This window comes from Equus caballus, chromosome 20, assembly GCF_041296265.1.
Source record: "Equus caballus isolate H_3958 breed thoroughbred chromosome 20, TB-T2T, whole genome shotgun sequence".
NCBI classification, from domain to species: domain Eukaryota; kingdom Metazoa; phylum Chordata; class Mammalia; order Perissodactyla; family Equidae; genus Equus; species Equus caballus.
The window spans coordinates 24,620,932-24,647,068 of NC_091703.1; the positions used below are offsets into that span (position 1 = coordinate 24,620,932).

The 26,137-nt window shown below is 37.2% G+C and overlaps 1 protein-coding gene across 12 annotated transcripts in view; it reads right to left on the reverse strand.

The window, feature by feature from the left end:
* CMAH (cytidine monophospho-N-acetylneuraminic acid hydroxylase) overlaps nucleotides 1-26,137 on the reverse strand; it is a 351,661-nt gene that overhangs the window by 101,728 nt on the left and 223,796 nt on the right. For 7 of the 12 annotated variants that reach the window (XM_070244986.1, XM_070244988.1, XM_070244983.1 and 4 more), the window contains one exon: nucleotides 8,972-9,020. The exons of the other annotated variants lie outside the window; for them this stretch is intronic. In XM_070244986.1, the coding sequence (XP_070101087.1) occupies nucleotides 8,972-8,982 (11 nt within the window). In that variant the 5' untranslated portion in view covers nucleotides 8,983-9,020. The remainder of the gene's footprint in view (nucleotides 1-8,971; nucleotides 9,021-26,137) is intronic. 12 annotated transcript variants of the gene reach the window in all.

Below are 26,137 nucleotides of genomic sequence, written 5' to 3' on the forward strand. Positions count from 1 at the left end.
AGCAAATATCCGTAATGGTGACACATTGAAGCTTTCCCTTTGACATTGGGGAAAAGGTAAGGATGCCTGCAATTATCACTTCTGTTCAACATTGTACTGGGAGACCTACCCATAACATTAAGGCAAGAAAAAGAAATCAAAGATATAAGAGCTGGAAACGAAGAAGAAAAGGCTTTCCTTATTTGAAGACAATTAGATTGTATACATAAAACATCCAAAAGAACCTACAAATAAAGTACAAGAATCTACGAGAGTTAAGCAGAATTGTTGGATATATAATCAATAGTTTAAAAATAATTTATTCTCATACGAGCAACAAACAATAAGAAAATAAAATTTCTTAAAAGATACCAATTACAATAGCATAAAATATGAATATGCAAGAATAAATCTAACAAAAGATGTGAAGATATCTATGGAGAAAATTATAAAGCTCTATTGAGAGACATTAAGTAGGTCAGTAAGTGGGAAGTTGTATTTTGTTCATTGACGGGAAGCTCAATTTTATAAACATGTCAATTCATTCCAAATTGATTTATAGATACAATAGAATCCCAATAAAATTCCCAGGAAGATTTTTGTGGGGGAGTTTGTTTTTGTTTTGTTTTGTTCACAGTATAAAAACTTATTCTAAAATTTATCTGGAAATACAAAAGGCCAAAAAGAGATAAAACATTCTTGAAGAAGGACATGATAAGGAAATTATTGTAAAGTTAATTAATTATTAATTATTGTAAAGTTATTATTATATAATTATTAATTATTCTATATAATAAACATGTTTTATATATTATATCATATATTTATTATATAATAAATATATTTATATTTTAAAATAACAATAATATTATACAATTTTTATATATAAATAATAAATATAATTATTAATTATTGTAAAGTTATAATAATTAAGATAGTGTACAATTGGCTCAGTGATAGATAAATAAACCAAGGAAACAGAATAGAGGACTGGAAACAAACTCACATATGCATTAACACTTGATAAGTAACATTGTAGATCAGTAGGAAAAGGATGAACTTTTCCATAAATTTTTCTGGGATAACTGGGAATACATATTGGAAAAATAAATTGGACCCCTGCCTATATCATAGACAAAAATCAATTCCAGGCAGATTAAAGATCTACATTTAAAAGGCAAACTGTAAAGCTTTTGAAAGATAATATAGGAGAATATCTTCATGATCTTAGGGTAGGGTGGATTTTTTCAACAAAACACAGAAAAACACTACCCCAAAAGAAAATTATTTGTATTGTAGACTATATTAAAAGAATAACATGCTCATCCAAAGGACGATAAAAGAGTGGGAAAAAAAGCCCCCCAAATAGGATATGTGCAACACACATATAACAAAGGACTTTATGCAGAATATAAGGACTTCTATCATTCAATAATAAAAAGACAGACAACCTACAAGAAAAGTGGGCAAAAGCTTTGAATGGGCACTTCACAAAAGAGACTATACAAACGGTCGATGAACACATAAAGAGGGTTCCACCTCACAGTAATTGAGGAAACGAAAATTAAAACAACACTGAGATACTACTACAACCACCTGAGTGACTAAAATTAAAACAACTGAAAATACCAAGTGTTTAGGGGGAGTAATGGAAACTCTCATGCATTACCAGTAGTTCCATCACATTGGAAAACAGTGTCACATTCTCTAGAAAAATAGAAAACACACATATACTACAACCTAGCAATCCTACGTTTAGCTAAGACTCAACACTAGAGAAATGTGTGCATATGTTCTCCAAGATATATTTACAAGGATATACATCACAGCATTATTCACATCAGCTCCAAATTGCAAGCAACCCAAACATCCATCAACAATAAAATGATAAACTATATATTATGCAAATAAATAAAAAATCATTATGTAGAATATCATGCTACGGAATATAATATAAAAATGTAAATGAACCAGTTTAACACTGCTTGTAAAAACATACACAAGTATCCAAACATAATGTTGGGTAAAAAGGACAAACTACACACATACAGCAAATATATGCAATGTGATTCCATTCAAATAATTTTCCCAAACAGGCAACTAAAGTGTATTCTTTAGAAAAGTGAGAAAAATATTACAAAAGTCAGCATAGCACATATCTTTAGTGGGGAGAGAATTATGAGACATGATACGCAGCTAAAGCAGGACATAAGTATTGTTTTAAATGGCTATATTGGGAAGGAAGAAAGATCTTAAATCAATAATCTAAACTTTCAACTTTAGATGTAGAAAAAGAAGAGAAAACTAAACCCAAGGCAAGAAGCAGGAAGAAAATAATTAATAATTACAGTGGAAATAATGAAGCAGAAAACAAAACCAATAGAAAAACCAATGAAACCAAAAATTGGTTTGTTGAAAAGATAAGCAAAACTGACAAACCTTTAGGTAGACTGACTAAGATAAAGAGAAAACACAGATCACGAGAGTCAGAAATGAAAGAGGAGACATTACCACCAATTCTACAAATATTGAAAGGATTATAAGGGAATTCCATGAACAACTATATGCCAACAAATAAGATAATTTAGGTAAAGTGGGAAAATTCCTGGAGGAACACAAATTGCCAAAACTGACTCATGAAAAAATTAAAAACCTGAATAAACCTATGACAGGTAAAGCGATTGAATTAGTAATTAAAAATCTTTCTACAAGAAAAACCCAGGCTCAGATGGCTTCACTGGTGAATTCTACCAAACGTTTAGAGAAAAATTAATATCAATCCTTCATAAGCTCTTCCAGACCAAGCAGGATTTATTGTAGGAATGCAAGATTGATTTAATATCTGAAAATCAATTAATGTAATATACCATATTAAAGACTAAGTGATAAAAACCACATAATCATCTCGGGATACAGAAAGAACATTTGACAAAAATCCAACACCCCTTGATGATTTAGGGGAAAAAAAACCTCTCCACAAACTAAGAACAGAGAGAATTTCTTCAACCCGATAAAGGATATCTACGAAAAACCCATAGCTAACACTATACTTAATGGTGAAAGACTAGATGCTTTCCCCTAAGATCAGAAACAAGACAAGGATGTCTTCTCTCACCACTTCCATTTGACATTTTACTCGAAGCCCTACTCAGGCAAATAAGGCTGAAGAAATAAATAAAAGGCACCAAAGATTGGAAAGGAAGAGTAAAACTGTTTGCAGACAACACAATCTTGTATATGGAAAACCCTAAAAAATTCGCTAAAAAGATTCTAGAGTTAATGGACAAATTCAGCAAAGTTGCGGATACAAGATCAGTAACAAAAAGCAATTGCATTTCTACATGCCAGCAACAAATAATGCATAAAAGATTATGAAAATAATTCCATTCAGAATACCATCAAAAAGAATAAAATACTTAGGAATAAATTCCACAGAAAAAGTGTAAGACTTGTACACTGAAAACTACAAAACATTGTTTAAAGAAATTAAATATTTAAATAAAGAGAAAGATATTTCATGTTCATGGATCAGAAGACTTAAAATTGTTAAGATGGAAATACTCCCCAAATGGATTTACAGGTTTAGTGCAATCCTTATCCAAAAACCAGAAATTGATAAGCAAATCCTAGAATCTTTATGGAAATACCAAGGACACAGAATAGTAAAGGAATTTTGAAAAAAAAAAAAAACAAAGTTGGAGGACCCATACTTCCCAATTTCAAAACTTACTACAAAGCTACAATAATCAAGACAATGTGGTACTGGCATGAGGAGAGGTATATAAATCAAAGGAATAGAATCGAGAGTCCTTTGAAATAAACCCTTGAATAAACACATGTGTGTATGGTCAGTTGACTTTCAACAAGGGTGCCAAGACCATTTATAGAACAGTCTTTTCAACAAATGGTGGTGGGACCACTAAATAGCCACATCCAAAAGGATGAAATTGTACCCCTACCCCATATCACATACAGAAATTAACTTAAAATGAACCATAGACCTAAATATAATATTAAAACTGTAAAACTTTTACAAGAAAACTGTAAGGAGTGAGTTCAAGGATTTCGGAGCTGATCAAGGAAAAAGATAAGACATGACCACAAGATGGCAGTAGTACGCAAAAGCTTTACTTCGGAGACACTGACAGCTACATGAGAGGGAAACTTCATGCTTTGAGACTATCCAAAGGCTTGGGGCCACCAATCACAGGGGAGAAGAGCAAAGGAACTTCCAAGGGAGAGGAGGATTGAAGAGGGGCTCATGCATCTAGGTGATGTTTTCAGCAGCAGAGTAGCGAATCTCTGTGTCAGAGAGTTCAAAGGATAGCAGAATTTGGGGTCTTCACAGCATCAAGGCTTATCTGCGATGAACAGGTGTCGGGCAGTTTCATGGGGTATGCAAAGTAGGCTCATATGACTAAATTCTGCTTGTTTAGGCTATACTTAAAACAACTGGATGTGGAAAAATTTGAATTTGGTGCCACCAGCTTTTGAGCTAATGGATCTCAGCCTGCTATAAAGAAATAAGCAAACTAGAGACCAACACACAGAGGCCACCTTTGGCTCATTTACGTTAAAAAAAATAGGAATAAATCTTTGTGACTTTGGATCAGCCAATGATTTCTTAGACACCACACCAAGTGAAAAAAGAAAAAATTGATCAATTCGGCTATCAAAATAAAAAACTTTTGCACTGCAAATGACAACATCAAGAAAGTGAAAAGACAACACCAGAGAAAATATTTGCATATCACATATCTGATAAGGACCTTGTAACAAGAATACATAAAAAACTTTTAAAACTCAATAGCAACAAATAACCCAATTTTAAATGGTCAAAGGCCTTGAATAGACATTTCTCCAAAGAAGATACATGAATGATCAGTACCACATGAAGAATAGAAGTTCAACGTCATTAGTCAAGAGCGAAACACAAATCAAAACTACAATGATACCACTTCACATCCACTATGATGGCTATAATTTAAAAACGCAGATGATAAGTGTTGGTGAAGAAGTAGAGAGACAGGAACAAACATACATTGCCCTTTGGAAACAGTTTGGCAGATTCTCATAGAGATTCTGTCTAACCCAGCAATTCTGCTCCTAGGCTTCCACCCAAAAGAACGAAAAACATATGGCCACACAAAAACGTGGCCATGAGCTTTCATTTCAATTATTCATAATAGCCAAAAAGGGGAAACAACCCAAATGCCCATCAATTGATTAATGGATCAATAAAATGTGTATATCTACACAATGGAAAAACAGGTAATAAAAAGGAATACATACTACAACACAGATGAATCTCAAAAAATCACGCGAAGTGAAAGAAGCCAGACACAAAAAGCCATGTATTGTGTAATTCTATTTATTTGAATTGTCCAGAATAGGCAAATCTAGAGACAAAAAATAGATTAGTGGTTGCCAGGGGTAGAATGGGGGTGTGGACTGGAAATGGGGAGTGACAGGTCATGGGGATGGGGCTTCTTTTTGGGCTGATGGAAAGAAGCTAAAATTAGATTGTGGCTATAACTGCACAACTCTGTAAATATACTGAAGACCATTGACTGGGACACAAAGCAGGTGAATTTCACGGTATTTAAGTCATGTATCAATAAAGCTATTTTTTTTAAAAAAGAAAGGGACATATGAGAAAATTCTGGGGTTCTGGTAGGTATGTATTGTTTTTTTTTCTTGAGGAAGATTTGCCCTGAGTTATCCTCCTCTTCTTGCTGAGGAGGACTGGCCCTGGGTTAACATCCATGCCCATCTTCCTTACTTTATATGTGGGATGCCTACCACAGTATGGCTTGACAACTGGTGTGTAGGTCTGCACCTGGGATTGGAAGCGTCCAAACCTGGGCCACTGAAGTGGAACATGCGAATTTAACCACTGCGCCATCGGGCTGGTCCCAAGGTATGCTATGGGTTTTCACATGGGTTACACTGGTGTTTGCTTTACACGTGTTAAAACTCATTTACGTTTTATGACTTTTCTGTATATATTATATTGCATAATAAAAATAGTAGGGAAACTGGTATTTTAAATATGCCTTTTCAAAGTATATGCACTCCTCACTTATTGTGATATATAATTGTAAATAAAGCTTGCCCTTTCAGGAGGGAGCAGCCCACCCCTGCCACTAGCTAGAATCAACACAGAAGGTCCTACTGCAAAGGAGTTTGGCTCTTTAAGACTGCTTCTGGAAAGTGTCTTCTAGCGGCAAGACCTTGGGGTTTTGAGTTATACTTTAAGAAGAGAAGTGCTTCCTGTACATTATACATGAGTAATAATGATGATAATACTAATTAGGCTGCACCTGAAGGACAAAATACTAAAGACAAAGAAAAAAAGATATTACTCGAGAACACCTTTTCACTGTTCATCTCTCACGCGCTTTCTCTCATTGACTTCTTACAACTTTTTATTTTGAAATAAAGTTTAAAATAAAATAATATGAACCTGTGAAATAAGCTCAAAAGTCTATTTTGAAACAGACTCTCAGGAATTTGCAAAAATAGCCCAGAGTCCCCTGTACCCTTCAACTAGCTTCCCCTCATAGTGACATCTTACATCACTGTATCACTGTGTTACAATATCGAAACCAAGAAATTGATATTGGTACAACACTGTTAACTAGAGTACAAACTTTATTCCAATGTCACTTCATTGCAGCTCCAATGAAGATATAGAACTCTTTCACCACCACTAAGGAATTTGCTTGGTGGAACTCCCAAGGACTGCCCTTGGCAGTCACACCCTCAGTGCGACTCTCCCTTGGCAACCACTGATTCATTCTCTACCCTTATAATGTTGTCTTTTGGCAAATGATATATAAGTAGAATCATACAGCATAAAGTCCAAATCTCTCTTATTTAAAAAAGACAGGCTCATCCTCACATAGTCTCCAGCTAGCTCTCTTTCTCCTCTCCTTTCCAGCCACACATGCTTTTTGTAGTTGCTGTTTCTGCACACCCAACAGTTTACTAGTTTTCTTCCTGCATGTCTGGCCATTCTTTCTGTTTCCTCTGTAAACTCATCCTTCTCCTACCTGGCCATTAATGTTGTAGTTCCTCAAGGCTCCGTTCTACCCCCTCTCCATTTGACATTTTGCCCTAAGGGATCTCATCCAGACCTGTGGCTCCTGAACACAAAGGACTCTCAAACACATTTATGAGCAGACCTGAGCCATATCTGTAAAGCAAACTGTCTTTGTACATATCCATTAAGATGTCTTAAAGACACCTAAAATTTAGCGTGGCCCAAATTCATCTCAGCACATCTCACCCATCCCTCAACCTTCAAGTGTCCACCATGACACCCCCTGCTCTCTTTGATACCTCCCTTTCTCTCACTATCCCACATTCAATTCAAGTCCATCAATTTTACCTTTTGAATCTATCTCACAACCATGCTGCTCCACCACCCTAATCCCAGCTACCATCACCTCCCTCCTTGCCCACTGCCATAGCCCCCTAACTGCTCATCCTGCGTTCACTCTCTATTCCTTCACTATGGCTAGAATAACATATTTAAAATGGAAATTTCAAAATAATCTTATCCTATCAACCTTTCCCCCACCTCTCAAAAAAGAATCAACATCCTTCCATTGTTCCTAGGAAAAAGAATAAAATTCCTAATATAGCCTAGGAGGTGACAGTGACCCCTAATTACTTCCTCCAGCTCGTTTTGAACTATGCTCTTTCTCCTAACAACGCCCAGCTGATTTTCATTTCCTCAAAGCACAACCCTATACCTAGAATATACTTCTTTGATCCCTTCTTCACAGATAGAATTCTCCTTATCCTCTAGATCACTGTTCAATTATCATCTCCACTAAGAAGTCTTCTCTGACTCCCCAGAGAAGGCGAAGTCCTACTATTACATACTGTCATAGCACCATGTATCTTTCTTGCATATGACTTATCAAACTCGTAACTTCATTTTTAATTATGAGATTAATTAATATCTGTATCCCCTAAAATACTGAAAGCCACATGAGAGAAGGAACCATGTCTGCATGAGTCTGCCATTATACTCCCAGAGCCTAGCACATGTGGATTCCGATTAACAGTTGTTGGAAGAATAAATTGCAATAAATGGCCCATGACAGTGATTCTTACAAAACCTTTTTTACAAATCTGGGACTTAAGTATGCCACCATTCCTAGAGTATCTTTAGAATGGCTTCAAGTTTACTTGAGAACTAGCACTTACCCACATGTTACATTGACATTTTAAAGTTCAATATCCTGCAGATAGTACCCCCAATATGACTAGGTTGCAGTCTAAAGGTTTCTTTGTATCGCAGTGAATATTTCCCCACAGAAACAAGTTGTAAATGGCAACTAAGTTCTAACCCAGTCCACAAAATCTTATCTACCCAATTAAGAAGACAGCATTTTCTTCTCAATTAATAGCATAAGAAGACTGCTAGGAGCTTTAAGATTGACTGCCCTTTTGAGCCATGAGTTCAAGGTACTTCTTAGTCCAAAGCACCCCTCAACTCCAAACCCTGAATCCTCCAGGCCCTTTCAGCCTTGAAACTTTAGCATCTCTCTTGGTCCTAAAGCTTACTGAGCCCTGAGCAAAGCAGGAGGTTATGTACTGACAGAAGGGAAGTTCTTAAAACAAGATCTGCTGGCAGCCAGAGAAAAATTAAGGGAATCCACAGAAAAGGAGATGTCACTGGTAAGGGGATCGGGTGACATGGACAGGGGGTGGAGAGAGAGGGCTCAGGCAGATAGGCGACACAAGGCAAGCAGGGCATGGAGAAGGCAAGCACAGTACCCAAACTGAGTGAGTTGTGAATCAGATGTTCCTGAAATAGTACATACTGTACACCCAAAAATTGTTTTACTCTCATGAGCTCCACACCCGCCTCCCACCAAGAGCTTTCAGTTTTGTACCTTTTCTCCAGAAGAGGCGAAGACATACTACCAAAAAACATCAATCCTAAATTCTGTACAAAAAATATTTTAAATCATACCTTTGTTCCATTCTAGGTAGGAAGGGGCCCAACAGCACAAAAACAGCTCCTTAGAAAAAGTAGAAACAGAGTGAGATTGAAATCTTCTTTTCAATGATATTTAGAACTTCTAGCAAGGCTGTAGCCTGCAAATTTCAATTTGCTTGGTAACAAATTTGATTTGATTTCTTTGAAGCCAGAAAATCTTTTCAAAAGCAATTATGTGCAGACGAGAGCACAGCAGATGAGTCAGACTTCTGGTGGCATGAACAGAACCAGCAGATGTGAATTACACTTGTCTTCATATATCTGCCAACCTTTCTGTCTCCTCCCAGCTCCACCCATTACAGACTAGCAACGTTAGATAAACACCTTATTCCTTGCCAATACCAAGCGTATGAAGTAAGCGTGTGTGTGTGTGTGTGTGTGTGTCTACAAGTGTATGTGTTTTGCAGACCGATGAGTGGGGTGAAAGAAGAGAAAGCATTAAGGAGGAATTAATATCGCACCCCCCCCCCCAACTTTCTGTACTTTTCTGAAAATAAGTCAGCCTATCACATACACACATTTTGGGTTTTTTAGTGCAATAAGAATAATTGCTTTATTAGGAAAGAAAGGATCTCTGTAGAATACTTCCCACTGGTTTGTAGGGTCTAGTTCAGACCTCAGTTCATTCCTTATTCCTACACGCCTCTCTTATTTCTGTCTTCCCAGCCCCTTGAGCCCAGACCACTGCCAGTTCAGGGTCCAAGCCTGGATCTCCTGAGAAGTCTACAATCCTCTTCTTGGTTTATTTCCCCTATTTGACAAATACCCTGCCTTTTGGCAGGTCATTATTCCAGCTCTAGCAAGCTCTATGGTTCTTCAAACAAGTACAGTAAAGTGAAGGACTCTGTGACATTTTGTCTACCCATCTAGTTTTAAAAACTCACCTCAAGTCCCTCCTCCTTCCTTAAAATCACTCACTCCCTTTCTCACTGATCTTTCTTTCTCCTGAACTCCAGGAGAATTCTGCACTCACAATTTGCAATTTAGGAAAAAAATAGTAATACTAAGTTCTGTAAATATTTCATTTACATTAGTCTTGTTTTTGTTGATGTGTCACTTTTTTATTTAAAAATATATTAAAAGAGAATGAATTTGGCTTTACTTAACATATTGTATTCACATATTAGCTACTGAACATAATTTTACTTTATTGGAGCAGTCACACATAATCAAGGAGTTTATTCCAAGACTCCTTTTTGAAAGCTTCATCTTTAAATCATATTACTATACGCCCAATGCTGTACATCAGAAAAAAGGATATTTCAAATCATAAAACCATTTTTAAACTGAAAAAAAGGACATTTTTTGTTTAAAATTAGCCAGACATAAGACTCATAGAATCCATAGCAAATCCCTTATAGTTAACCTACACTCCTAAACTCCTGTTACAAAGCAATTAATGCTTAGCATGTAGGCATGGAACTATCCTACACCATCAGTATACAGTATTTTCTGCGGTAATGGCTTAATGAAAAAAGTGTATCTATAAAATATACACTGCTTTCTTGGTCAAATATAAGTTGATTCTGTTTAATGCAAGATTATTTTGATTATTTTCAGTCTAGGTGTCTTCACTATTGATAAAATAGACTGTGGATAAGCTCCTCTAGCTGGAGGAACCATATGCGTAAAAAAGTGTTTGCAGTGAAGATAACATGTCATACCATGTGCCAAATACCATCCTAGATCTGGACGTGACAATTTTCTCGTATATGCTCGCACACGGTGCTCTCTAACTTTGTATTTATTCCTTCTTCCTAAGAGCTCAAATGACATTACATGTATTTTCTGAAAAGCTTGGTAGGAGGTTCTCTGGCAATTAGCTATATTACATATTACATTTTTTATCCTTTAATTAATATGCTTTGTGAACTCTTTTTTGTTGTAGTTCTCAAATGTTAACACAAGCTCGAATCACCTACTCCATAGCCTTCAGGTTTCTAAAGAACATGCAACTATACCCTACTCACACAACAGATATTAACTTTGCTCCCTTATCTACGAAACTAAGTTAGTATCTCTGGAATGTGAGGCTAATTCTACCATGCTCTGTACCTTACCATTCTAGTCAGCTCACAAAAACTCGATTGGCTGAATGGCCAATTGCCATATTTACTAATGTATATGTTTATCAAAATATTTGTTTTTTAAAAGCAACTATTTATAAAGTTTATGGCAATTTATATAGGATGAGATGGCTTCTGAGTTTTTGAGGATTTTTGCAAAGTTTTAGTTGACTAATTTTTTTAAATTGAAGTAACATTGGTTTATAACATTGTGTAAATTTCAGGTGTACATCATTATATTTCAGTTTCTGTGTAGGCTATGCCACGTTCGCCAACCAAAGTCTAAATGCCATCTGTCACCATACACATGTGCCCTTTACTGCTTTCTCCCTCTTCCCTCCTCCCTTCCTCTCTGGTAACCACCAATCTATTCTCTATACCTATGTGTTTGTTTGCTGTTGGTGTTTTTTTTTTTTTTTTTTATCTTCCACATGAGTGAAATCATTCAGCTTTCTCTGTCTGACTTATTCTGTCTAACATAATGCCTGCAAGATCCATACATATTGTCACAAATGGCAAGATATCATCTTTTTTATGGCTGAATAGTATTCCATTGTGTAGGTATATATATATATATATATATATATATATACACCACATGTTCTTTATCCATACTATTTTCCATAGTGGCTACACCAGTTTGCATTCTCACCAGCAGTGTATGAGGGTTCCCTTTTCTCCACATCGTCTCCCACAGTTGTTATTTCCTGTCTTGTTAATTATAGCCATTCTGACAGGTGTGAGATGATATCTCATTGTAGTTGTGATTTGCATTTTCATAATAATTAGTAATACTGAACATCTTTTCATGTGCCTATTGGCCACCTGTATATCTTCTTTGGGAAAATGTCTGTTCAGATCTTTTGCCCATTTTTTAGGTGGGTTCTTCAATTTGGATTCCTTTTTTTTCTAAGATTTTATTTTTCCTTTTTCTCCCCAAAGCCCCCTGGTACATAGTTGTATATATTTTTTTAGTTGTGGGTCCTTCTAGTTGTGGCATGTGGGACACTGCCTCAGCATGGCTTGATGAGCGGTGCCATGTCTGTGGCCAGGATCCAAACCACTGAAATCCTGGGCTTCTGAAGCAAAGCACGCAAATTTAGTCACTCAGCCATGGGGCTGGCCCCTGGATTCCTTTTATTTCTTTTTCTTGCCTAATCCCTCTGCCCAGAACTTCCAATACAACGTTAAATAGCAGTGGTGAAAGTAGGCATCCCTGTCTTGTTTCTTTCTTCGAGGGATAGCTTTCAGTTTTTCATCATTAAGGATGACGTTAGCTGTGGGTTTGTCATATATGGTCTTTATTATGTTGAGGTACTTTCCTTCTATACTCATTTCATTCAGAGTTTCTAACATAAATGGATGCTGCATCTTGTCAAATGCTTTTTCTGCATCCATTGAGATCATCATATGATTTTTATCCTTCATTTTGTTAATGCTGTGTATCATGTCGATTGATTTACAGATGTTAACCATCTCTGCATCCCTGGAATAAATCCCATTTGATCATGATGTATGATCTTTTTAATGTATTGTTGTATTTGATTTACTAATATTTTGTTGAGGATTTTTGCGTCTATGTTCATCAGTCATACTGGCCTGTAATTTTCTTTTTTTGTGTTGTCCTTGTTTGATTTTGGTATCAGGGTAAAGTTGGCCTCATAGAATGAGTTAGGAAGCATCCCCTCCTCTTCAATTTTTTGGAAGTTTGAGAAGGATAGGTATTAAATCTTCTCTGAATGTTTGGTAGTATTCACCAGGGAAGCCATCTGGTCTTGGACGTTTGTTTTGGGGAGGTTTTTGATTACTGTTTCAATCTCCTTTCTAGTGATCAGTCTATTCAGATTCTCTATTTCTTCTTGACTCAGTTTTGGAAGGTTATACGATTCTAAGAATTTTTCTACTTCTAGATTATCCAATTTGTTGGCATATAGATTTTCATAGCATTCTCTTATAATCCTGTTTATTTCTTTGAGTCTGCTCTCTTTTTTTCTTGGTGAGTCTGGCTAAAATTTTGTCAATTTTATCTTTTCAAAGAACTGGCTCTTAGTTTCATTGATCTTTTCTATTGTCTTTTTAGTCTCTATTTCATTTATTTCCTCTCTGATTTTTATTTCCTTCCTTCTACTGATTTTGGGCTTTGTTCTTCTTTTTCTAGTTCCTTTAGGCATATTGTTAGACTGTTTGAGATTTTTCTTGTTTCTTGAGGTCTGTCTGTATTGCCATAAACTTCCTGCTGAGAACTGCTTTTGCTGATCCCATAAATTTTGGTATGTTGTATTTTTATTTTCATTTGTCTCTAGGTAGTCTTTGATCTCTCCTTTGATTTATTCATTGACTCAATAGTTGTTCAGTAGCATTTTGTTTACTCTCTCCATATTTGTGGCTTTTTCAGTTTTCTTCTTGTAATCGATTTCTGGTTTCATACTGTTGTGGTCAGAAAAGATGCTTGGTATTATTTCAGTCTTCTTCAATTTATTGAGACTTGTTTCGTGGCCTAATATGTGATCTATCCTGGAGAATGTTCCGTGTGTATTCAAAAACAATGTGTAGGGGACCAACCCCGTGGCCAAGTGGTTAAGTTCATGCGCTCTGCTTCGGTGGCCCAGAGTTTCACCGGTTCAGGTCCTGGGCATGGACATGGCACCACTCATCAGGCCATGTGGCATCCCATAAAGCACAACCAGAGGGACCTACAACTGGAATATACAACTATGTACTAGGGGGTTTTGGGGAGAAGAAGAAGAAAAAAAAAAGAAGATTGGCAACAGATGTTAGCTCAGGTACCAATCTTAAAAAAAAATGTGTGTTCTGCAGTTTCTGGGTGGAATATTCTGTGTATATCTGCTAAGTCCATCTTGTCTAATGTGTCATTTAAGGCCAATGTTGCCTTATTGATCTTCTGTCTGGATGACCTATCCATTGATGTAAATAGAGTGTTTAAGTTCCCTGCTATTATTGTGCTACTTCCAATTTCTCCTTTTACGTCTGTTAATATTTGCTTTATGTATTTAGGTGCTTCTTTTTGATAGCGTAGATATTTACAAATCTTATGTCCTCTTGTTAGATTATTCCCTTTATCATTAAGTAATTCTCTTCTTTGTCTCTTGTTACAGTTTTTATTTTAAAGTCAACTTTGTCTGATATAAGTATTGTTACCCAAGCTTTCTTTTCATTTCTATTTGCATGGGGTATCTTTTTCCATTCCTTCATTTTCAGTTTCCGAGAGTCTTTAGGTCTGAAGTGTGTCTCTTGCATATAGCAATATATATGGGTCTTATTTTTCTTATCCATTTGGCCACCCCACATATTTTGATTGGAGCATTCAGTCCTTTTACATTTAAAGTAACTATTGATAAGTATGTACTTATTGCCATTTTGTCACTTTTTTTCTGGATGTTTTTGTAGTTATTCTCTGTTCTTTTCTTCTTCTCTTGCTCATGTCCTTTATGATTTATGGCTTTCTCTAGTGTTATGTTTGGGTTCCTTTCAGTTTATTTTTTGTCTATTTATTACAGGCTTTAGTCTATAATTTCTATGAGGTTCATATGTAACAAAGTAGCAATCTATATTAAGTTGATGGTCTCTTAAGTTTGATCTCTTACTAAAGAAAGCCCTACACTTTTATTCCCCCTTCTATGTTTTATGTTTTTGATATTATAGTTTACCTCTTTTATTTTTGTGTATCCCTTAACCTCTCATATAGATCATTTCAGTACTTTTGTCTTTTGACCTTCATACTAACTTTATAGGTGGTTGATCCACTACCTTTAACTTATATTTCCTTTACCAGTGATTTTTTTTCTTTAATAATTTTCTTATTCCTATATGTGGCATTTTCTTTTCCACTTAAATAAGTCCCTTTAACATTTCTTGTAAGGGCAGTTTAGTAGTTATGAACTCCTTTAGCTTTTGCTTGTCTGAAAAACTCTTTCTCTCTTTTTACACTCTGAATGATAACCTTGCTGGGTAGAGTATTCTTGGCTGTAGGTTTTTTCCTTTCAGCACTTTGAGTATATTGTACCACTCTCTTCTAGCCTGTAAGGTTTCTGCTGAGAACTCAGCTGATAGCCTTACGGGATTTCCGTCATATGTAACTTGTTGCACTTTTTTTTTTTTTTGCAGCTTTTAGATTCTCTCATTATCTTTAATTCTTGACACTTTAATGATAATGTGTCTTGGTGCAAATCTCATTGGGTTCATCTTGTTTGGTACTGTGTTTGTACAGGTGCTGTGTTGTTTGGTACTTGTTTGTACAGGTGCTGTCTGTACCTGGATATCTGTTTCCTTCCCCAGGTTAGGGAAGTTTTCAGCTATTACATCTTCAAGTAATTTCTCTGCCACTTTGTCTCTCTTCTTCTGGGACACCTATAATAGAAGATGTTAGTGCACTTGATGTTGTCCCAGAAGTCCCCTAGACTGTCCTCATTCTTTTTAATGTTTTTTCTTTTTTCTGTTCAGCTTGGGTGACTTTCTCTTCCCTTTCATCCAGATTGCTGAATGTTCTTCTGTGTCATCTACTCTGCTGTTGATTCCCTCTAGTGAATTTTTCATTTCCATTATGTATTCTTTAGCTCTAACTCGTTCTTTTTAATATTTTCCAATTCTTTATTGAAGTTCTCACTGTATTAATCTATTCCTCTCTCCAGATCAGTGAGTATCCTTATGACTATTAGTTTATACTCTTTATCAGGCAGATTATTTATCTCTGTTTTGTTTAGTTCTTTTTCTGAGGATTAGTCCTGTTCCCTTATTTGAAATATATTCCTTTATCTCCTCACTTGGCCTACTTCTCTGTGCTTATTTCTGTGTATTAGGTAGATCAGTTACATCTCCCAATCTTGGAAATATGGCCTTATGTAAGAGACGCCTTATGGGGCCCAGCACCATGCTCCCTCTCATCACCCATGCCAAATGCTCCAGGAGGGTCCTCTCTGTGGACTGCATGTGCCCTTCTGTTGTGGCAGGGTTGCTATTGCTGCAGGCATATGGGTAGGCTAGGATCTCAGGCTAGCTGGTTGTAAGGCTTAACCATGTGCAGCTGCTACAGTCACTTTATTGGACAGGGCAAGCTCCCAGTACCACTGTCTGTGAAGTCTAACAACCACAACCACTGCTGTTTTATTGCTAAGCAAGTCAGGCACCCACTGTGGCTGGTTGCTAGGCTCAGGGACTCACAATTGCAGCATGTCTTTAGTGTAGTCTCTCGGCAGGCCACTGTTCTCAGCTCTCTTTTGTGTGGGGCAGGCCTGATTCAGTTATGCTGGCCTGTGGTACACAGCTGCCTCAGGAGCACAGGTGGGTGAGGCCAGCCCCAGGCACAGAAGTACACAACAGTTTCCAGTGTTGGAAAGTGGGGCAGATCCCCTGCATGGCTGTTTGTGATGGCCAGTGGCAAAAGTCCACTGCAAGCCCCCATGCCCCACAACTGCAGGCCCAAAGGCACCACTGCAGACTTGCTGGTGGGAGAGGCTGGTGCCTGGGTTGGGCTGCCTGTGCTGCCTGGCAGTGCTTAATTACCTTGGGTGCTCTAGTGGGCAGGACAGACCCCTATGCTAACAAGCTAGAGGAAGGATTCCAATGGCACCTGCCAGCAACTGTGTGAGCATGACTGAACGAGGCCACAGGAATGGCTGCTGCTAGTGTCTCAGTCCCTGGGTGGGGGTTGGGGAGCCCAGCCACCTCCTGTCTTTCCAGGTTGTGCTCTGAGCTTAGTAAGTGAGTCTCTTTTTCCAATGGTCTACGCACTTTTCTATCTGGTGTTTTTGTGCTGGTTTCCAGGTCAAGTGAGTCTGTGTGTGGGCCCTTTAAGAGCAGGCTTTTCTGTCCCTAAACTTCTACAGTATTTCCTGGGCACATTTCCCACTGGTTTTCAAGGTCAGCAAAGCTAGGTATTATGAGATCTCATCTCTGTTGTGCTGGGTCTAAGGGTTATGGTGCCTAATGTAGAGCTCAGATCCCCCACTCCTCTGAGAAAAGCTGTGTCCCTTGGAGATCTCTCCTGGCTGTGCGGTCCTATGGCTAGGGTGGTGGTTTTTTTCCTGAGTAGGCCTGTATTTCTGCCTCTTCCACCCCTCTCTGTGTTGTCCCTTGTCGTGGAGGTTCTTTTTAAGCAGTTTCCAGATCTCTGTCAGAGGAAACTGTTCCACAGGTAGTTGTAGATTTGTCGTGTCAGTGGGAGAAGGCGAGTTCAGGATCCTTCTATACCACCGTCTTCCAAATTCCCTTCACATTAGTCTTGTCTATTAGATTGTAAGCTTCAGGAATGCAGGGAATGTGATTTATGACTTGTATTCACCACAGTGCTTACGATGGTGTGCAAGCAAATTCAGTGGACAATCCCCAGTAAGGAAGCGAGAGGAGTTTTAACCACACCTGTTCTAGTCGGAGACATATCTGTTAATAGAATAAAAGAAGAAAGGACTTCTACACAAGGCAATTCTTCTAGGTAACATCTGGCCCTGAAAGTATTATTTTACTTCCAAATAAAGAAAGTCTCTCAAATTCTTCCTTCCCTAGTTCTAGAACATATCACATGATATTTTTTAAGTCAAGGTATAACTTAGAGTAAGTAAGGTGAACTAATCTTGAATGTACAGTTCTTTAGTTTTTTACATAGGTATACACCCATGTAACTACCTCCCACATCAAGGTACAGAACATTTCTAGTACTCTAGCAACTCCTTTCTAGTCAATACCCATTCAAATAGTAACTACTCTTCTAACTTCTATCACCATAGGTTAGTTATGCTTATTCTTGAATTTTATGTAAATAGAATCATACAATTATATATCTGACCTCTTTCTCCCACCATTATGGTAGTGGGATTTATCCACATTGTTATACATAGCAGTGGTGTATTCCTTTTCACTGTATAGTATTCCATTGTGTAAATATACTACATTTTATTTATCCTACCACTGTTAGATATTTGAATTGTTCTTTGTTTTGACTATTATGATTAATTATGCTATAAACATTCTCGTGCATAACCATTGATGTACATAAGCACTCATTTTGTTTGGGAACACACCCATGACTGGCATTTCTGAGTCAAGTGGTACATAAACATTAAACATTGGTAGGTACTGTCAACCAATTTTCCAAAGATATTGTACCAATTTACATTCCCAGCAGCAAATGCAAAAGAATTCCTGTTGCAATATCACAGCTTTTTGCACTAGATATTTTCATAGTGTTTTTCAGTTACAGTTAGTCAACTGAACATTGCCAGTTACACAATAAACTAATCACAAAATTTCACAGTTGTTTATCAGCCCTAATACAAGAAAAATGACAACCCAAGTGAACTGGCACCCAAAGGTATGGTGTGAGGAGCAGATGCACTGCAAAAGTTAATCTAAATTAGGTAAATAAAGGAAAACTGATAGTAATGAGTCTGTTTTTTACACCTGACTAACAGTGATTCAAATATCTGAGAGAGGGACAATGGTAAGTTCATATTAGCACAGAACTCTCTAGAGTCATATTTTATTGTTGGAGGTTGTATGGTTTTATGTTTATTACATATTCAGTAAATCCTAGATAAGCCTTACTTAGGGCAAGGAAGCAGGAAACCACCAGAGGTAATTGAACCCTGACACGTAGAATTGCTGAGGGAACTCACATCAACTGCCAAGAGGAACCTAGACCTCTGTTTAGAAATAAGAGGACTCTTAGCTATCAGAAATAATAACAAGTTGAGCAATCAGAGCAAAGATATCTCCACCCAAGATGGAGTTAGTAAAGGAAATAAGAAATAACTTTAAAGAAATTTTTTCATTCATGTACTGAAGTGTAAACATTGTCATTTTAATAGCAGGAACCTGAAATACAATCCACTGAATCCTCTTAAGGAGGGAACAAGTTTGGCAACACCTTTTTGACTTAAGTATCAACAGAGAAACAAAGAAAACTTTATAATTCAAGTGAAAGAGCACAAATGAGCACAAACAGGTTGAAAGTGGAAGGTAAGAATAGAGGCAGGTCTATTAACAAGACAGGAGAGAATTCTGCTGAGAGAGATGGGGGGTGAGGAGTCCCTGGTGATGGGGTGGCTGAAGGATTTGTAAGAACAGAATGTGCTCTCTGGAGGGCTGTGATATCACCACTTCCTTACACCTTCAGCAAAGAACAGTCACTCCACACAAGCTGAATGGTGTTTGGGAAAGCAAAGGAAAGAGGCATGTTCCATCTCTGGGCCAGGATGGGCTGTAAGAAATGATATCAGGAGATCATTGGTCAAAGAAAACTGGATCTAGAGGGGACCATAAGTATAAAACCCCTTAGAATTAAAAACAAACAAACAAACCTAGGGAGGCATTAAATTTCCTATCAGGTATGGGATTGGGAGCTAGACATTTTATTTAAATCTCAAAGGACAGAGTGACCTACAGGAAAATGTTGCATAGATGAAACAGGAGCTGTGAAAAAGGGGCATGAGAAAGCAAAAGGTTTAAAAAAATAAAACCAGAGTGATGTCAGCACTATGGTGGAGTGAGCTTCCCCAGTAATCTCTCCCCTCCAACATACAACAAAAAGGACATCCACACTCCAACAGAGGACATCCAAACACAACACAAAAAAATGTCAGAAAGATCCACACAGCCATGCGATGGAGGGCAGAGAGGCTGGAGCTCCCCTTTGAAGAGGTGGAACAGGGTAAGACAAAACTTCACTCCCTCCCCTAAAGACTGCAATCCAGGACTGTGGGAGACCTCCGAGAGGGAAGGAACAGGGGAGGGGACGTTCATTCACAGGAACATCAAGGATCCTTGGTGGGCCCTTGTAGCCTAGACGGAAGCCCTCTACTGGGTGGAAAGCTTTCACAGGGGGATGACCTTATCAAGCCAACACCCCAGGAGAGCAGATAGAGAAAGCAGAGCAAGGAAACCCCAAGAGCGTACAGGAGAAAGCACCCCTCTCCCCACCTGCCCAGCCTGGCTCCACTGCCTGAGATCTCATGGAAGGCAGAGAGTTCAGAATACATGCCTCTTGACCCCCACCTAGTAGCGATAGGCAGTAACTGCAACCAAATAACACCAGGATGTGAAAAAACAGAGCCACTCTCTCTAGCAATATCAAACATTATATTAGATCTCCAGACCAGGGAGAAAATGACAAGTACCCAGAAATCAGTCCTGAGGACACAGAAATATGTAATCTAAGAGACAAAGAATTCAAAATACCTATCATCAAAAAACTCAACGAGTTAAAAGAGAATGTAGAGAAACAATTCAACGAGTTCAGGAGCTACTTCACAAAAGAGATTGAAACTATAAAGAAGAATCAATCAGAAATATTAGAGATGAAAGACACAATGGAAGAAATAAAACAAAATATGGATTCCCTGAATGCTCAAGCAGACATCATAGAGGAGCGTATCAGCATAACTGAGGATAGACATGTTGAAATGTTTCAGATAGAGAAGGAGAGAGAACTAAGACTGAAAAGAAATGAAGAAAGTCTCCAAGAGATATCCAACTCAATTAGGAAATGCAACATAAGAATTATAGGTATTAAAGAAGGAGAAGAGAAGGAGAAAGGAGTAGAAAGTTGTTCAAAGAAGTAATAGCAGAGAACTTCCCAAACCTAGGGAAGGAGATGGAAATCCATGTGGAAGAGGCTATCATATCTCCTAAATACATCAATGTAAAAAGACCTACTGCAAGGCATATATCACTGACAAAAGTGAATGACAAAGAATACTAAGGGCAGCAAAGCAAAAGAAAATAACCTAAAAAGGAACCCCATCAGACTTTCAGTGGATTTCTCTGCAGAAACTTTACAGGCTAGGAGGGACTGGAATGCCATATTCGAATCTTTAAAGGACAAAAACTTTCAGCCAAGAATACTCTGTCCAGTGAAAATATCCTTCAGATACGATGGAGAAATAAAAACTTTTGCAGACAAACATAAGCTAAGAGAGTTCATAGAGACCCCCCCCGACACACACAAAACGCCCTCATACTTGAAAAATAAAGGGAGAAAGGGGTTACAAAGCATGGAGTAAGGAGATAAATAGGGAGACAGAATCAGAGCAGGATATCAAATACTCAAGTATAGCATTAAAGACAAAGGGAAAGAAAACACCAAAAACAAAGATAATCTTGTCATTTTAACCACAAACTCATAACACAAGATGGAATAAGATGTGAGAAAAACAACTTAGGAGGGGAAGAGGAAAGGGACTGAATCAGTTTAGTCTAAGGAAATAACAGGCCATCAGAAAAGGGACTATCTTATCCACGAGATTTTGAATACAAACCTCATGGTAACCACTAAACAAAAACACAGAACCGAGACACAAATAATTAAGGAGAAAACAAAGAAACACAACATAAAAAACTACATAACTCGACTGGTAGACCAAAATACACAGGAGAAGACACAAAGGAAATGCAGGAGAACCAGAAAATGAGTGATAAAACGGCAGTATTAAGCCCTCATATATCAATAATCACCCTAAATGTAAATAGATTGAATTCTCCAATAAAAAAGAGTGGCGAGATGCCTTAAAGAACAAGACCCAACAATTTGCTACCTCCAGGAAACACATCTCAGCTCCAATGACAAACACAGGCTCAGAGTGAAGGGATGGAAGACAATACTCCAAGCTAATGGCAAAGAAAAGAAAGCAGGTGTTGCCATACTTATATCAGACAAAGTAGACTTCAAGATAAGACAGGTAAAGGGAGACAAAGTGGGGCAGTATATAAATGATCAAAGGGACACTCCATCAAGAAGAAATAACAATCGTAAATATCTATGCACCCAACACAGGAGCACCAAAGTACGTAAAGCAACTATTAACAAACCTAAAAGAAGATATTAATAATAATACAATAATAGTAGGGGACCTTGACATTCAACTCACATCAGTGGATAGATCATCCAGACAGAAAATCAACAAGGAAACAGTGGAATTAGCAGAACACACTTTTTTCTCAAGTACGCATGGAACGTTCTCAAGGATAGACCATATGTTGGGAAACAAGGCAAGCCTCAATAAACTTAAGAAGATTGAAATAATAACAAGTATCTTTTCAAATAACAATGCTATAAAACTAGAAATTAATTACAAGAAAGAAGCTTAGAAAGGGACAAAGATGTGGAGACTAAACAACATGCTATTGAACAACGATTGGATCATTAAGAAATTAAATGAGAAATCAAAAAATATCTGGAAACAAATGAAAATGAAAACATACCATAGCAACTCATAGGTGATGCAGCAAAAGCCATGTTAAGAGGGAAATACATTGCAATACAGGCTCACCTTAACAAACAAGAAAAATCCCAAATAAGCAATCTCAAACTATACCTAATTGAATTAGAAAAAGAAGAACAAACAAAGCCCAAAGTCAGCAGAAGGAGAGAAATAATAAAAATCAGAACAGAAATAAATGCTATTGAAACAAAGATGGCAGTAGAAAGGATCAATGAAAGAAAGAGCTGGTTCTTTGAGAAGAGAAATAAAATTTACAAGCCCCTAGCCAGACTTACAAAGAAAAAAAAGAGAGAAATCTCAGATAAATAAAATGAGAAATAAAAGAGGAGAAATAACAATGGATACCACAGAAATATAATGGATTATAAGAGAATACTATGAAAAAATATACTCCAACAAAACGGACAATCTAGAAGAAATGGATAAATTCTCAGACTCTTACAAACTCCCAAAGCTAAATCAGTAAGAAATAGAGAATCTGAATGGACCAATCAAAAGTAAAGATATTGAAACAGTAATCAAAAGCATCCCAAAGAATAAAAGCCCAGGACTAGATGGCTTCCCTGGGGAATTCTACCAAACTTTCAGAGAGGATTTGATACCTATCCTTCTCAAGCTATTCCAAAAAATTAGGGAAGATAGAATGCTTCCTAACACATTCTACAAGGCCAACATCACTCTGATACCAGAGCCTGACAAGTACAACACAAAAAAGGAAAACTACAGGCCAATATGGCTGATGAACATAGATGTAATAATCCTCAACAAAATATTGGCAACCAGAATATAGCAATACATCAAAAAGATCATACATCATGATCAACTTGGATTTATACCAGGGACACAGGGATGGTTCAACATTCGCAAATCAATTAATATGATACACCACATTAACAAATTGAGGAATAAAAACCACATGATCATCTCAATAAATGCAGAGAAAGTATTTGACGAGCTCCAACAGCAATTTATGATAAAAAAAAAAAACTCTTAACAAACTGGGGATATAAGGAAATTACCTCAACATAATAAAGGCCATATATGACAAACCCACAGCCAACATCATACTCAATCAGGAAAAACTGAATGCCATCCCTCTGAAAACAGGAACAAGACAAGGATGCCCATTATCACCTCTCTTATTCAACATAGTACTGGAGGTTTTGGCCAGAGCAACGAGGCAAGAGACAGGAATAAAATAAATCCAAATAGGGAATGAAGAAGTGAAACTCTCGCTGTTTGCAGACGACATGATCTTATATATTGAAAACCCTAAAGAATCCATCAGAAAACTATTAGAAATAATTAACAACTACAGGAAAGTGGCAGGGTACAAAATCAACTTACAAAAATCAGTTGCATTTCTGTACTCTAATAACGAACTTACAGAAAGAGAACTCAACAATACAATTCCATTTACAATCACAAGGAAAAAGATAAAGTACCTAGGAATAAATTTAACTAAGGAGGTGAAGGACTTAAACAATTAAAACTATAAGACGTTATTGAAAGAACTAGATAATGACATAAAGAGATGGAAAGAGATTCCATGCACATGGATTAGAAGAATAAACATAGTTAAAATGTCCATATTACCCAAAGCAATCTACAGATTTGATGCAATCCCAATCAGAATCCCAATGACATTCTTCGTGGACATAGAACAAAGAATCTTAAAATTCATATGGGGCAACCAAAGACCCCGAATTGCTAAAGCTATCCTGAGAAAAAAGAACATAGCTGGAGGCATCGCAATCCCTGATTTCAAAATGTACTACAAAGCCATAGTGATCAAAACAGCATGGTACTGGTACAAAAACAGACAAACAGATCAATGGAATAGAACTGAAAGCCCAGAAACAAAACCTCACATATACAGACAGCTAATCTTAGACGAAGGTGCCAAGAACATACAATGGAGAAAAGACAGTCTCTTCCATAAGTGCTGTTGAGACAACTGGATAGCCACATGCAAAAGGATGAAAGTAGACCATTATCTCATGCCATACACAAAAATAAACTCAAAATGGATCAAACACTTGAAGATAAGTCCTGAAACCATAAAACTCCGGGAAGATAATATAGGTAGTACACTGTTTGACATCAAACTTAAAAGGATCTTTTCAAATACCATGTCTTCTCAGACAAGGGAATCAAAATCAAAAATAAACAAGTGGGACTTCATCAGAGTAAAGAGCTTCTACAAGACAAAAGAAACTAGTATCACAGCAAAAGCTCAACCCACCAATTGGGAGAAAATATTTGCAAATCATATATCCAATAATGGGTTAATCTCCATAATACATAAGGAACTCAGACAACTGGACAACACAAAAACAAACAGCCCAATCAAAAAATGGGCAGAGGATGTGAACAGACATTTTTCCAAAGAAGATATACACATGGTGAATAAACACATGAAAAGATGTTCAACATCACTAATCATCAGGGAAATACAAATCAAAACTACACGAAGATACCACCTTACTTCTGTTAAAACGGCTATACACTGCTGGTGGGAATGCAAACTGGTACAGCCACTATGGGAAACAGTATGGAGATTGCTCAAAAAACTAAAATAGAACTACCACATGACCCAGCTATCCCATTACTGGGTATCTACCCAAACAACTTGAAATCAACAATCCAAAGTAACATATGCACCCCTATGTTCATTGCAGCACTATTCACAATAGCCAAGACATGGAAACAATTCAAGCGCCCATTGACTAATGACTGGATAAAGAAGATGTGGTATATATATATATATAAGGGAATACTACTTAGCCATAAAAAAGACAAAATCATCCCATTTGCAACAACATGGATGGACCTGGAGCGAATGATGCTAAGCGAAATAAGCCAGACTGGGAAAGACAAACACCAGATGATTTCACTCATGTGTGGAATATAAACAAACACATGGACAAAGAAAACAGTTCAGTGGTTACCAGGGGAAGGCGGGTGGGAGGCGGGCACAGGGGGTGAAGGGGAGCACTTACGTGGTGACAGACAAGAAATAAGGTACAACTGAAATTTCGCAACGATGTAAACTATTATGAACTCAGATAAAAAATAAGTAAAATAAAATCATGAGTGCCAAAACAAAACAAAATCAGTGGAGGCCTTAAGTAGCAGAACAGTATGCCAAGAACCAAATCTAGAGTCTTTGAAATAGGAAATCAGTTTAAGGAATCTCCCAAAAACTATAGAAGAGAGAGAGAGAGAGAAACTATGAAAAACAAAATAACAGGAAGAAAAGATATATGATAACTAATTTCTATATAATGGGAATTCCAGAAGAAGAAAAGAGAACAAATGAATGATCAAGGAAATAATAAGAGAAATTTTCTTAGCTGAAGAAAAACTTGATTTCATATTTAAAGGATCTAATGATTGTTGAGCAGGAATACTGAAAAAACACATGCTATGGGTAATCTGATAACATTTGTAAATAACAAAAAAGAAATCCTACAAGCTTCTAGAGGGCTCCTCTACCTCACCCTCCTCCCTCCACCCAGACTCCCCCAAATCAGGCACCTGGCCAGGGAAAAGAAACCTGTTGACTTCCACCCTCTCCTTTGTAAACTAAATGCCCCAGGGGACATGGAATGATGTTTCCACAATTCTGAGGAAGAATTCTACAGCCCTATTTACTAGAACCTAGAAAATACTCCCCCCTGAGTAGCCTTAGTGAAACTTGAATTCATTCTAGGACTGTGCAAGGATTTTGAAATTTCAGGAAATCAAATTAACATAGAATAACATTTGCTCATCGATATTAATGGCGTCCTTTGCCAGAAAAGAAGAAAAATTCTCACCTCCCTGTTTCCCTGAATTGG